Raw genomic sequence first — 14,939 nt, 5'->3', positions numbered from 1 at the left:
AAAGCACATTTTGCTTTAAGACAGCCTCTTACCTTGGAGGTACCTGCTGCTGGGAGCAGCTCAACTCCCGGTGCAAGGACACAACCCTGCCTGGGGACTATGTGCAACTGGTGACTGTATTTGGAAAAGCCCCTGCTTTACATCAGTGCCCTGGGGACTGCAGAATCATGCTCCTCCCATTCTAAGATCTTTCATTCTTAAAGACATTGGGATACTGCATGGAAGTGTGATGCCAATACCACTTGCCCACGCTTGCGGTATGGGAGTAAGTATTCTCATATGACTTTGGGCACAACACTCCATTTACATTCCTTTGGTATAACTGAAGAATGGCAGGAACTAGCAGGAACAGGAGCCCCTTTTACACAGAGGCTCGGGGATGAATATTCCCTTGCTCTGGGTTGGACACTGGTGCTCAGGGTTGCCCACAGTGTATGCACTGCATGAGACCAAGTGACTCCTGGATGCAGCCCTCCAGGGGAGAACCCTCATCTTCAGGGATCCCCCAGAAGCTCCATCCCTGCTCACTCATCCCCTTCAACATCCCTTCCCAAAACAGGTCTGTGTCCTCGCTCCCGAACCTCTCCTCATGTACCTTGTTGCCGACCTGGGGACTTCCTCCGGCACCGTACAAACATGTTGTGCAGGACAAAAATAAGTCCTTAAGCAAACTCTGGCTGATTGAATTTTGAAGGTAAGGAATGCCCTTCTGCAACAGATGTACAACCCCCTCTGCCCACCCCAAACACCAGATCCATCACGGAGAAGGGAAATATTTACACAAGTTAGTAGAGTTCCAGTTAAATATTATGCTTAGCTGTCTAGAGTCCATGTTCTCAGACTATGTCTATGAAATAAAAGATTAAACTTCATAACAATTATGAAGTTGCTCTGCTCACATTCAAAGGGAGTTAAAGGACATTAAAATAGTTCTTTGGGTAATATTACAGCGAAATTGTTCTCTCCCTCCTAGAGAGTTGGAGCTAAAACCTTGTGAACTCTCCTGTAAACACACTTGGAAAGGCTAAGAGCTGAGCTGATAACCAGGTAGCACCTCTGCTCCGCAGGTTCTGTAAAGTATGTGAGCAATGCCTGAGAGCTTTTGAAGCAGGGAGGGAAGGAGGATAGGGGAGAGCAGCTTCTCTTCTCGAGGGAAGTTTGTTTAGTGGAAAGTAAGCAAGTTGTCAGGGGAAAAGCTGACAATGTTGATTCCAGCAGTTGTACTGGGAATAAACAGCCAAGTGGATTACGTTACAGGGAATGAGAAACGGCTCTGAGGATCCCATTTAAATGCTGGGCTTTCAGGAATGATGCGATTCAGCCACACTCCTGGCCCCAGTGCCCACCAGCCCCCGGAGCTGAGCCCCCTGCCAGCCCCGGTACAGCCATCCCTCCCCCAGGGGGGTCCCTCAGAGGTCGGCACAGCAGATGTCCCCGGGGTACCAGGGCTCACAGGGACAGGGAAGGACTTGGACCCATGCTGGCTTAGGGCTGGGGGCTGGATGCAAGGCTGTGCAGCACCCGCTTGCCTCTCCCAGCCAGCTGCGGGGGCCGCCAAGGGGTCTGCCAGCACCCCCCCAGCCAGAGTGCGGGGCCCTCCTTCCCGTAAAAATGGGATGCCTCCCTGCCTTCCACAGGAAAGGACCCAGCAAGAGGGGAAGGGGATCGTGCTTGATTTATTAGCCTCTTCCTCCTTCTCATCGTCTGTGGCTCATCCAGCTGTAGTGATAAGAACAGCTATGAAAGGACACTGCTGGCTGCTGGGATCCCATCCTTCTGCCCACTCACTGCCTGAAGACATCAGTCCTTTACAAGCACCATTAAATGTGTATCCAAAATGTGGCAGTCTCCTCCATCCTTTGAGATTGTGTTCCCTGGATAATACAAACAGTTGCCAGAAAAAGAGTATCCTCTCAGCTCTGTCTGGGCCATTATCCCTTTATATTTGCTCTTTAATATTTACTGGGTTCACACAAAGTGCATGCTCTGAAAAAAAAAAAAATAAAAAAATCAGCTGCAGCTTAAAGGACTCCAAATTTAGTAATTGCTGCAGCCCCACCGACACGAACAGTTAGCAGGGAGATTTCTCCAGCACTTCACGTGCTGTGGTATTCTGCTTAGGTCAGACTGCGGAAAACCTTCTGTCCAGAGGCACCAAATCTGGAGTGTCTGCAGAGGTGCCAGCTGCAGAGGCCTTATGAGTCCACCATAATTTCCTGCAGATCCTTTCCCTCCCAGAACCCAGTAATCGTGGTCAGAAAGGGAGGCAGCCAGCGAGATGCTGATTCGTACCGAGGTGAAGCACCCGAGGGTTTTAACACACCTGTGAGTTAGCAAGAACTAGCCACAGCTCCTGGCTCCAGAGCTGGTCTTGCAGCCTTACCTGTTAGTGTGAGGTTGCTGTATGTGTTTGAAAACTGCTCCTTTAACAAAACCAAGTGCATCTGAGCTGCCTTTTCCCTCTGTAGCTCCAACATTATGTCAGGATGCTGGGCGATCTTACAGCCTTTCTGCTTATCCAGGGCAATGTCACTGCGAACAATGTCTACAGCAAAAGGGAAAGAAAAAAGGGAGATGGCCAAACCTCAGCTTCCATTTTCACCAGACGCTTGGATCAGAACCAGCCAACATGACAGCCACACAACCATCACTCAGCATGAGCAACCCAAAAAAAAGGGTCCAAACCCCTTGGATCCACCTAGCCAGTGAAACTCCTCTGCTCAGGTCTCCTTTTCTCCCACGGAAAGTTCAAGTCATTGACTTTAAGAGGCTCACACCACCTTCCACCCCTTCCATCCATCACCTGCCTACCAGTTGAGCTCTTACTACTATGACCCCTCCCTTGCTAGAAAGTGCAGATGTCTCCCAACAATATTTATATTATGACGCTGTTACTGGCATGTTTAACACTAAATAATGAGAAAAGACTAAATCCTGTTCTGGTGACCCCCATCTTCCATTTACTATGGCTTGACAAAGACAGCAAAGAAGGCTTTTCCTTGCCCTATCTATCCTCACTGCAGCTATCACAGCTGCAGTTCACTCAGCATGGCTCTTTGAACAGGTCTCTACATACTTCTAATTCCTGACATCCAATTCAGAAGGCAGGAAGCTTACCTAACAATTACCTTATCTTCATATGAGCATTTTTAAAGTCATATTGTGGAATAAGAATGCAATATTCCCTCTCCTAGAACAACTCACCTGCCAGGGAAATGCAAAGCTGGGGATAGCAGGGGAGAACAAGAATCAAATAAGATGTGGCCAGTCTCTAAACAGAGCAGGGGTACAAAACAGTCTTTTTGAGACCATTTTCTGAGCTGAAGGAACACTGTAATGTGCTCAGATCCAGAGGCACCATATGTTGTACCAAATTCTTACAAAACCTTAGGCAGCCAGCAGTGATAAGGAATGATGGAAGTTGGAGTCCTTCCATTGCATTGCTTGAGGTCACCCTTTGCGTCACAAGGTTGCCCTTTCCTTGGTTTAATTCCCATCTAGCTAGAAGTTTCCGAAGGAGCTTATCATCAGAAGAGAGACATTTCTTGCTCCACATGCATTCTCCAGCTCCATTATCATTATGCACATCAAGAAACACTGAAGCTGTTTCCAATAGCGGTGCTCCTGTCTTACGAGGTGTTAAGCCTGAGGCTGTGCAAACCTAGGTTCCAAACTCTGCCTTGGGCTGACAGAGAACCCCCTCCGAGGGTGACATGGAGGGCTGGAGGCCACATTTTCTGCATTGGACCAAAACAAGTTTGTTCCCTATAGGGATGGAGGGAATTTCTTCAGGTCATGCCTTGTGGGTCAGGACAAACACTCAGCTCACCTCCACACCAGGCAGGAGCAGGACTCCAGGCCTGCCATGGGGGCCTATAAGAGCCTGGCCAACCTGCTGACTTGTTTGCTGTCAGATGATGAGGAACTGAAGGCTAGGAGATCCAGCAAGGGGATTTGGAGAGGACAAGCCATTTCTGTGAGGTTTGCAAAGACCCCAGAACAGTTTTGATGGGTTTGGTGAAAAGGCAGACTGATGTCTCCTCCAGTGGGACAAAAAGCTTCCTGGATCAGAGAAACTGTGAAGAAGGAGAGATCTGCATGGTGCCAATGTGAGCTCTTGGTCCTGCAGCAGTGGCATAGCCACATTCAAAGAACACAGCCCTCCTGCTCAGGCGTGCTTTTGCTGCTCCTAAAACCCAGACCACAGCCCACATGGGCCCAAAAGGAGGAAGCAGTGGCCTGGGACCTTGGGCCCTGTCGCTGTGGTCAGAGGCCAAGGCAGCACCTTGGAGAGTGCAAGGAGACATGGCAGCAGTCCTGTGTGACACCTCCACCCCTCTCTTTGGGGACCACAGGTCACAACAAGCACATGCTGGGGAAGGGACAGCCCTGCATGCACTGTCTCCAGAAATGAGGGGCAGGAGCAGTGTTTGGGTGCCTGTCCTTAGGTGGTGAAGTTGCTGTAATAGGAATTAGCACGGGGATGGCAAACCCCATTGAGGCAAATCCCCAATTATTTTACAGAAGCTGAGTGCTGATGTGGTGAGGGGGGAGCTGTGAAGGGCATGGAAAGTGAGGACACTCTTCTGGAGGTCAGCTTCATGGGGTTCCCAGAAAGCTGCCACTGCAAAAGTGCAAGAAGCAGAAAAAAAGGCATTTGGTGGTCCCTGCTTCTCAGGCACAAAGGCCCAAGAGATTTGCCCAAGACCTACATCTGGAGGTGGAGCCCACGCTCATCATAGCTGCAGATTAAACGCTGGGTGGATGCCTGGGATAGAGGGCTCCTCAAAGGACTCAATGCCTGGTCACAGACCAGCAGCATCGAGGGAAGAGGGCTGGCAGGGCACAGCCACTGTGAAAACTCAAGGGAAACCTCAGCAAGAGCAACCCAGGGAAAAGAACCCATGGCCAACAAGTCTGAAAGTAAACGAAGGGGAGAGATGCGAGGAGAAGGAGAAGGAGAAGGAGAAGGAGAAGGAGAAGGAGAAGGAGAAGGAGAAGGAGAAGGAGAAGGAGAAGGAGAAGGAGAAGGAGAAGGAGAAGGAGAAGGAGAAGGAGAAGGAGAAGGAGAAGGATCCCCCAGGAGACGCTGGGCAGCGCAGTCCCCAAACAGGACACTGCCTTCTGGAACGTGGAGCAGCAATAAAAACAAACACCAAAAGTCGAAATGAAATTAAGAAAGGAAAAAAAAAAAAAAAAAAAGAGAGAGAAGAAGAAAAATACCCAGCACAACAAGAAACCAAGCGTCTCTTGCCAGAAGTGAGAGAGAAGAACTCCAGATGTGAGAGCCCCAGAGGACGCCAAATGGTTTCCAAAGCCGGCAGCTCTGCCTCGGGAGGGAGCGGCCGGGCCGGGCCGGGCCGGGCCGTGCCGGGCCGGGTCAGTACCCTGGCCAGCTCAGCACGGCTCGGCTCGGCGCGGCTCTCCCGGGCGGGTCCCCGCGGCGCAGCCCCGACGGGGCGCTGCGGGCCAGCCCCGCTCCGGCGGGTCCCCGCTCCGGCGGCGGCGGCGGCGGCGGCGGCGCGGTGCCGGGCCCGGGAGCCTCCATGCGGTATGCCGGGAGCACACCCGTGTGGCGGCCAGGTGAGCTGCGGCTGCCCGGAGCCGCCCGCAGCATCGCCCCCTGGTCGGTCCCCGCGACAGCTCCCCCCTGCCCCGCCCGGAGCTCCCGGGACCGGCCGAGCTCCTGGCGCCCCCCCCGAGCCAGCCGCCTGCCCCCGGGGCTGGCGTGAAGTCGCTGAGGCTCCCGAGCAGCCCCCCACGGACGGGCGAGCCGGGAGAAGCGGTCTCATGGCAGAAATCCAGCAGGCACCGGGCAAAACCCGAATCCATTTCGGGTTGCCGGGCTTAGAGAATACCTACTTTTTAAATGAACGCCTTTAAAAGTGCTTTAAAACTCAGATTGGTCTCCCGGAGTTGTCATAAAGAGCCCACTGCCTGCGAAATGAGGAGCACGGCTTCGATGTAGAAAGCCTAAAGATTTCTCAAGCCAGAAGCTGCATCCTCACCGTGTCTGTCTTCAATAGGCAATCCTCTGACAGATTCGTCTCATTCCTTTCCTTTAGATGGGAAAATTCCCTGACAATGAGTTCCACAAGTTATTTCGCACTATATAAAAAATCATATTTGTTTGTTTTATATGTAATAATTCCGCTGGATGCTCCTTATTTCTTGTGTAATGAAAGCAAGGAAATAATTATTCCCAAATTGTCTTCTCTGCATGCCTCTGAGTTCATAACATTTATCATATCATCAGTCATTTTTCCCAAGCTGAAAATACACTGATATCTGTGTCTGAAAGCTGTGATTTTGACTGCCTCCATCACCTTATCCTACACAGATGTATTCCTTGCACGGGTTCGTGTGGTCCCACTATAGCACAGCGTGCTTATAGCCTAAGAATGCTCTCAGTGGGTTTCTTTCCTAATGCTTCCTAACAGTGATTCGCTTTATACTTCCTTAAGTGCATTCAGAGAACAATCCATAATAAATTCAAAACATTTTCCACGAATGGCAACAGCCAATTTAGAACCCAGTTGTATAGGAAGTCGCACGCATTTCCCCTGTTCACATTATTTTGCATGAATTATTTCTAATTCATGAGAAGATGTAGCATAGAAGGAAATGCAGAACTTAAAAAAAAAAAAAAAAAAAAAAAGTAATGTTTTTTAGAGAATTTAGGATGCTTATTAGAAACAATGAAACATATAACCACAGGAATCTTTTGTCTCACCCATATAGCAGCAAATGGCTAACTAATCAGGATCTCATTGTTTGATTGCGCCATTTCCTGCAGTTATAAAGCAATTTTCATGCACAATTCTTGCAAAACAGTTTGAAATTTTACAAGAAAAATGGAGATAGACAGTCGGTCTTTGGAAGCACCTCCTGCACAGAGGTATCTCCCTTATCTCATGAAAGGTGATTTCTGTGGCTGTTTTTTATTTCCCAGGAAACAGCTAAGCATGGGGGCTCCTTCCACAGAAGCCCCCGCCATGCAGAGCAGGTTGTGGATCTCTCTCCGTGCTTACAGCCCCTGGGACCCAGCAGTCAGGAGGCTGCTGCAGAGCTCCCACCAAGATGTGGAGCTTTCTACAAGAGCCTGGCAAATCCCAGAGCACCAGAGGCCGTCAGAGGATCTGCTGGTCTTTGGGACAGAGTGTTTGCAATGCCTGAGCTGCTGTGAGTCTCCCAGAGGAGCTGTGTTTTAAACACTCAGAGGGTGAAAAAGCAATTGTTTCCTCTGTGAGCTCGGAGAGGACAGATGCCTAAGCTGCCGAGGGACACAGGCAGACAAACAGGTGCTCTGGGAGATCAGAAACAGAAGGTGGTTCCTTGAGTAAAGGACAGCTCGTTTGTTTGTTTATTTTTACGGGGACAAAAGGATGATTCAGCTCGTTGGGATACACCTGCTGCACTCAGAGCAGTTTTATGAGCTGGTGGAGCCAAGGCGGCAACCCCAGCCACAAGACAATAACCCTCACTGCTCTGCTGTCCTCATACCCCCGGTGACCCTCATCATCCTGCTCACTAAATCCACAGAAAAAACAGGTGCCTTATTTTCCCGAATTAGTGTTCTGCTGGTTTGGCAGATGATCAGAAAGGTGCCAGAGCCAGCAAGGCAAGCAGCAGCAGGACACAGCACAGAGCAAAAGGAAGGCACTGGGGACCAACACTTTTGGTGGCAGACACCCTAGGGATGACCTTCACCAGGTTCAGGAGGCAGTTTTGTCAAATTTAATCTGACCAAGACTGATGCTGCCACAGTCCTACCTTTCACTGCACTCTTTCCTTTCTTAGCACTTGCAGTCACACATTACATGGTTAAGGCAGCTGCACTAGCTGGCGTGTAATCACCTCTCTGCCTTTCATGTCTGGCCTGAACTGACTCTTCACATAAATTCAGGCTCCAGATCCAGCAGACAGCAGGAACATGCCAGAAGGGGCAGGCAGGTAGGAGCAGCAGCGTGCTGGCACACACCTCTGCATCCTTGACCAGTCATTCCCATGTTCTCACCCTGAGAACTTGGGGTCCAGGTGAAGGGAAGTGCCACTTGGCAAAAGGAGTAACTTTAACAAGCCCAAGTGCAGGAGGTAGAAGATGCCAATTTTATGCTGAAAGAATATAAAGGAATCCTCAGGTCAGTTAGCAGTTTACTGTCTTCCTTTCAACACAATGCCTAAGACTTTCACACATATTCTAAAAGCACAGCATCCTAGAAGCAGCCTGTGCAACACAGACTTGGCATGGGTGGAAGGTGGAATCCCCCTGCTGAACAAACCTCCAAGCTCAGGTGCGGTGCCAGGTATAGAAAGCTGTCTGAAGGAGTGGATCCCAGACTGAAAGGATGCCCACAAAACCCAGTAGCCAGGATTACACAGCACAGCACAACGTTTCCCGCACTATATGGCAAAATCTCCTGACTAGTATGGAAGGCATAAGGAACATGTCTTTTCCCAGGTTTTTGTGGTAATTGGCCATTTTTCCAGATGCCCTGTATCCTCTCCAAAAAAGGAAATAAAATAGAAGGAAGTAACTTACCAGCAATTAAGAGAGTATTTTTGAAATGTGTTGTCCATATGCACTTCAGCTCCAAAACTTTCCCTCCGCACTACCTACAGCATGTATATGTGCTCCCTTTCCCCTCTCCCTCCCACGACCCACACAGGGCCACACTGTCGGTGTGTGGCAAGTGTCTTTTGGTCTTTTCTCAGCCACAGACCCCCAGTAGGCTGTGAAAAGATGAAGAAGTCCCAGAGGCCATGCACTTGGGCCAACACATCTTGAAAAATTTCAGTTACAAGAAACTCCTCTTTTTCCCTTGAGTTTTCCTTTACAGCACATATGCACAGAGGGAAACTCTAAGCAATGTTTATGTCACCGCAGGTTGTCCAAAACTGGTCTCTTTCTCTTCGAAATAAGAGGCAATTGAGGACAGGAGGCTTCACCTCAGCCTACCAGGCTCATGCTATAACACCAGCGGGAAGCTTCCAGAACAGGCTCTAGGGTTAGGATGGCACCTGTAGCACCCCTTGCTGAACCAACAGAAGAGACACCAGCTCTCCAAACCACCTGCCCGGGGATCAGACGTGTGCCTGTGGCAGGAGAGAAGCACCTCCAGCTAACAAAGCACAACTCTCAGCACAGCTGGTGAGGAAAAACAAACTCAGTAGGGCACACAGAGAGAAGCTGTATTGAAGGGAGACGCAAGTCTCTTGTGTCAAAAACCTTGCACCTCTTGACCAAGTGTCAAAAAGTCCCCAGTACAGCCCCACCTCCTGGTACCAGAGTTTGGCACACGATAAACTGTTTTTCTATTGTAAGCAGACATCAGGCAGGCCAATGTCATACCCCAATATCGGGGGCTTAGAGACTGACTGTGCAAAGCATGGGCTACACGGGTTGGCAGCCACCCAGTGCGCACTGTACACAGGGATTTAATGTAACAGAAAATTCAGATAACCTTGTGATATTCCACAAAGTTCAGGAGATACATACGGACATGCTGCCATCAATGGGAACCCCATGCCCTAGGGTGCACCTAATCCATTTTTCACAGGCACCTGCTTTTACAAGTTCCTCTGTCAGGTATGAACAAATCTGCCACCAGGTGATGGCATTTCTGTGCCAGCTTTATATGCAGCGCCAAAACGAGTTGCCACACGCCCTCTCTGTGGGCACTGCAAGCTGCCGCCGCAGATCACTCACCGCTCTGTTACCCTAACTGCCCAGACATGATGGGTTTGGGGCGGGGTGAGGCTGCTCGGGGTTACAAAGGAAGGATGCCATACACACCTGGCGTTTTACAATGCATCCAGGTCCTTGCTTCCAGGAAGAATTTGTGCAAGAAAATATGACCCCGAAGCCTAAAGGGAATGCTTTACTGCAGGAAAATGAAGTATACTTTAGAAACAAGCAAAAAGAAACCACTATAACCCTTGGATTCGCCCACACTCTCTCAGGGAAAGAATTCAAGGCTGTGGAATAAGCTGTTGAATCACTAAATTACCACTGGTGAATCCATATCAGTTATGGACCTGAGCCCGGTTGTTCCAGCCCCACTCAGGTGGCTGAACATGAAGAGGAGATGAAACCAGGATTGTAAGGTACTACAGAGCACTCTGCTAAAGGCTGGGTCTGTTGTGCCAAACCCCAACAATTTTCCAGTGGCATTTGCCTGCCTGAAAGCTGCAGACCTAAGGAGGCAAGGCAGGAGACTGAGCTGTGCTGGCACCTCACCTGTGCATCGGGGGGCCTCCAGGTACACCCTAAGAAGGTACCATCTAAGCTGATCTCTAATGTATCTACTCCTGATATACAGCCTCCAAAAATTACACAAATGTCCAGCTCTGTGAAGTGAATAGGTACACGTTGGTGTTTGTCACTGTGTGTGTTTGAGGGTGGGAGGTGGTGCTTCCTAACCCAAAGCACCAGTACCAGGTACAACTGTAAGGTGCATTTTTGCCCTTTGAGTATAGGAGAGAGAGAAAATTAAAAAGGCAGGTGAACCCAAAGGAAGACCTAGTTAAAGGCAATTTTCAAAAGGTGGAGGTGTGCATGATTTTAACAGTTTGAGAGGGAAATAAATGTAATTTTACACAGAGGGAAAGAGTTGGGAGAACCTCTGAAAATTTCAGATCATCAGAAAGGTGAGGCACTACAGGGATTGAAAGACGATCAAAGGCAGCAGTGAGGAACCTGATCTGGAGGGCAGTGGGGTAGCAGAGGAGGATTTGCTGTGCAAAAATACCTGCCTGGAGATTCATTCAAACTCTAGTAAGCATTGCCATTGTGCAGAGCATCCATGAAGGATGCTGCAAAGCAGCCCTGTTGCTGCTGCCTGTATGAATGTCCCAGCCAGCGCATTCAGGCAGCGCATGAGCATGCAGAGGTGCAGCGTGAGCACCACTCACAGAATGTGCTTGCTAGTTCTCAGAGCAGCCTTGTGTACATGCCCTTCACCTCTGCCTCTCAGCCCTGCACATTACTGAGTTGTTGCAGCTGCAAGGAGATAGAGGAATATAAGATGTGCGCTTCCCTTCCAGTTATGTGCGGGCCATGTGGAAACACAAAGCACGGGAGCATCCATGGGGGCTGCAAAGAGAGAACAGGCTCTGGATTCACAAGCCTGGAGTCTGTCTGCACCCACAGGACAAACGTGAAAAGAGACAATTGCTCAAAGCAGAAAACAACTGAGCTATGACTTGTCACACCACTAAAAATCACCAAGGTTATGTGTCAGGCTTAGACATTCACAGATTTCTTTTAATCACTCTCTTTTTTAACTAACCAAGTCCCATAAATTCTTTCCCGCACCCATGCCACTAAAGCTTAGACAAGAAATTTCAGAAAATAGTTGCTGGCCGAACAAAAGCACACGCACAGAGAAAACAACCCAAATCACCCCAGATAACTCGGGAAGGGGGAAGGGAACTAGCAGGGCGCTTGCTGGCTTTCCCCATGCTCAGATACTGATTGCCATCTTTTTCTGTGCTGCCTGCTCAGCTCACAAGTTCTTCGAAGCAAGGGCAGGGTTGCACGTTTGTGCATGCCCTGAGCCCAAGCAGATCCCGGACAAGCCACAGATGAGGGAACGAAAACCAGAGCAGCACTCTGAAAGGAGAACATGGCTGCTCAGATCCAGTACAGTGGGGCAGAGAGCTGCAGTGGCATCAGGATTTCATTTTGGAGAACTGGATCCCTCTAGTGAAGCACTCGGTGCAGCCTCAGCACAAAAAGATGAGAGCTACTAGCAATTCTAGCCCCGGAGTTTGCACACAGATCTTAAGAACAAATAAGAAAGCTTTGCTTCCAGGCAGGAAATCCCTTTTACCACACCTTTCTGATTTACACTGATGCTTGATACACACCACATGTGTCCCCTCCTTCCCTCACCCACATTTGCAATGGTTCTGTTCCATATTTAAGTGATGAAAAGTTAAGACCTGTGGTTACAACTTCTATGAGAAGCTTCATTCTGAAGGACTGCTACATTTCAACTTTATTGCCACGAGGCTAACTGAAAAAAAAAAAAAAAAAAAAAAAGCTTTCAGTCCTTCCCTAACATGAAAGCCGTTGTGAAGACATTTAATAAGTGTAAGTTCTCTCCTGCAAGTTGTTGAAAAATTGACCTTTGGGCTGAAGTAGGAAAATTTATTCCTACAAATGTTTTGTATGAATCCCATCCACAGTTTTATGCGCTACACTTAATTCCTCCTATCCAAGGTGGCTGCGGCAGGGTTGGTCAGCAATTGCTCCACAAGTTCATCTCAGTAGGCAGAGCTTACAACAAACCCTTCACGGGAGATTTGTTACGAGAAGGAAAAGTAAAACAAGTTATAACATCGGGACTGCTCCGGGTCAGAGACCAGGCAAAAGAAGGAGCACACAGACTTACCCACCTGCCTGCGTGTGGGACTAGAGGGACGCTCACCTCGCCGAGATCAGACGTTATGAGGGGGAACAGCGGGAGGGAGAGCCATCAGAAAACTGGCAAACGCATCTGCTTTTTCCATTCAGCACTGTGCTGCTGACTAGATCTCTGCAAAACTTCCTCTGTTCCACAGAACTGCCCACTGGGATCTGTCTGGCATTAATTGGCCTTCAAAATTACTTATGGAAATATCTTCAGCTAATTTTTCTAAGTCATAAGTAAGATTTTTTTTTTTTTTTTAAAAAAGGCAACGGAGAAAAATCAATAAATTCTTGCATGCGGACATGGTATTCTGCTTCTTAAAATAAATGCCTGAGGATGGAGACTCGGCCCTGACTTTTCTACCAAGTTCCTTTGTGCAAATTAAGGGCCACAAAAGGTGAAAAACTTTTGTGCAGCTGCAGAGCCGCCGGGGAGGAGGGCAGGAGAGCGGGGAGGAAGGGAGCAGAGGAAAGCCGGGAGCGAGTGAATTTGGGACAGAGCCGCGGTGGCACGGCGGGCTGGACGGGGAACGACCCCACCGGGCACCGACGAGCGGCGGCGGCAGGCGGGGACCGGGCGGCCCAGCCGCCACCGAGCCCGGTTGTGCGGCGGGGAGCCCCGGGCGGAGAAACACGGGAACGACGCCAGGGTCCCCGGGGAAAGGCAGGGATCCCCGAGAGCACCGCAGGCTCCGGGCAGGGCGGTGCAGAGGCAGAGCGGGGCGCGACCCGCGGTGACCCGGGGACCGTCCGGTCCCTCTGCGGCTTGCGGTGCCGTGCGGGAGCGAAAGGAGCCGGGGGGACACGAAAAGCCCTGCTCCCCGCTGCGGGCCTTTTGTTCCCCGGGACTGGCCCCCGCCGGATACTCCGGCAACAGGAGGGAAGGGGGAGGATCCCCCGCACGGTGCCCGGAGGGCAGCACCGCCCGGGCACAGCACGGTACAGCACGGCACGGCCCCGCCTGGGCGCACGGCGCCGCCGGTGCCACGGAGCCCGGGCAGGCGGAGCGGGGCCGCACGGTGCCCGCAGCCCCCCGGAGCCCCCCGGAGCCGCGCCCGCCCCCCGCGTACGGCCCGGCCCGGCTCGGCTCGGCCCGCGGCGCCGCTCACCGTCCTCGTAGTTCTTGAGGTAGTAATCGGGTCCGGGCCCGCCGCGGCTCTTGGCCGGGTTCTTCACGTTGTGGAACTGCAGAAAGTCCGTCCTCTTGCCCGCGAAGCGCAGGAAGGCGGGGGCCAGGCCCCTCGCCAGGGTCACCAGCCGCCGGGAGCTGGGGAGAGGAGAGAGGGGGCTGAGGGGGCTGCGGGACGGCCCGGCCCTACGCGCATCCGCACCGGCCCGCTGGCCGCGGAGATCCGGGGCTCGCCACGGCTCGGCCGCCCTGCCCGGCACGGCACAGCACGGCCCGGCACGGCGCGGAGCGGGGACCCCCGCAGCTGCGCCCGGCTGCGGGACTTTGCGCCGGCAAAACGGTGCGGAGGGGGAGCGGGGCCGCCCCGCCTGGTGGCGGCTTGGAGGTCGGTGGGACCCGGCTGTGCCCCCCTCCCGGTACCCCCCGGACAAGTGCAGCGGCGTGGCGGAGGCAGCGGTGCGCCCCCGCAGCCGTGCCGTGCCGTGCCGTGCCGGACCGTCCCGCGGGCACGGAGGAGCGCAGCGAGGCGGAGGCGGCGGCCGACGGGACCCTCGGAGCGGGCGTGCGGAGCCCTGCTCTGCCTCCCCGACTTACCCAGCAGGGAGGGAAGGGGCTTTCTGGCCGTCCCAGCGCCTCCAGGCCGCGGCAGCTCGGCGCAGCTGCAGCCCGGCTCTGCCCCCAGCGCGGGGCTGGAAGTCCCGGGGAGCGCCGGGCTCTGAAGACCTGACCGACACCCCCGCTCTCCGCCCGTCGGGACCTGGGGAAGGCTCGGCTCGGTTCGGCAGGCGGCCCCGTTCCTGCTGCTGGTTGTTTATTTATATATTATTTTTTCCCCTGTGCTGCCTCGGCCCCATGTTGTGCTTTTTTTTTTTTTTTTTTTTTTTTCAGAGGGGCGGTTGTTGGAGCGAGGGGAGCACGACATTTTTTCAGTCATAACTGATAAGTCTCCGAAATGCTTTCTCCATTGCAAACATGTGCATCTTAATGGAAACCATGGCCTCGCTCCCTCCGTCACAACAAGCGCCGCCAGCAGCGCGGAGCCCGGCGAGGCTGGGAGGCTGAGGCCGCCGGGGCGCCCCGCGGGCGGCGTGGGGAGGGCGCCGGGGGGCTCCTGCCTTACCTTAAGAAATCGAGCCAGCCATCATGAATGATGGAGGGGTCCAGCTGCAGGGAGAGGAAATTCTCACTGATTATCCTGACAGGGCTCTTGGTGTTGACATCAAGGAGAATGAGAGTCCTTCCCTTCACACCTGGAGATTTCTCCACCGGCAGCGCTCTCCTGTCCCCGGCCTGGGAGGGCAGCGAGAAGGTGGCCATGAGGGCCAGCCCAGGTGCCATCAGGGCTAAGAGCCCGGGGGGGCAGGAGCTGGGACAGGGCATGCCGGAGAGCAGGAA

At 52.2% G+C, this 14,939-nt stretch overlaps 1 protein-coding gene across 1 annotated transcript in view; it reads right to left on the bottom strand.

Moving 5' to 3' along the window:
- HPSE2 (heparanase 2 (inactive)) overlaps nucleotides 1-14,939 on the bottom strand; it is a gene marked incomplete at its 3' end in the record, with an annotated part of 95,368 nt that extends 80,429 nt beyond the window's left edge. Inside the window, 3 exon segments of the mRNA XM_084290203.1 lie at nucleotides 2,384-2,545; nucleotides 13,525-13,682; nucleotides 14,665-14,939. Of these exon segments, the coding sequence (XP_084146329.1) occupies nucleotides 2,384-2,545; nucleotides 13,525-13,682; nucleotides 14,665-14,924 (580 nt within the window). The 5' untranslated portion in view covers nucleotides 14,925-14,939.

This window comes from Netta rufina (assembly GCF_964035555.1).
Source record: "Netta rufina genome assembly, chromosome: 7".
In the NCBI taxonomy this organism is placed as follows: domain Eukaryota; kingdom Metazoa; phylum Chordata; class Aves; order Anseriformes; family Anatidae; genus Netta; species Netta rufina.
This window is presented reverse-complemented; position numbering and strand designations above follow the sequence as displayed.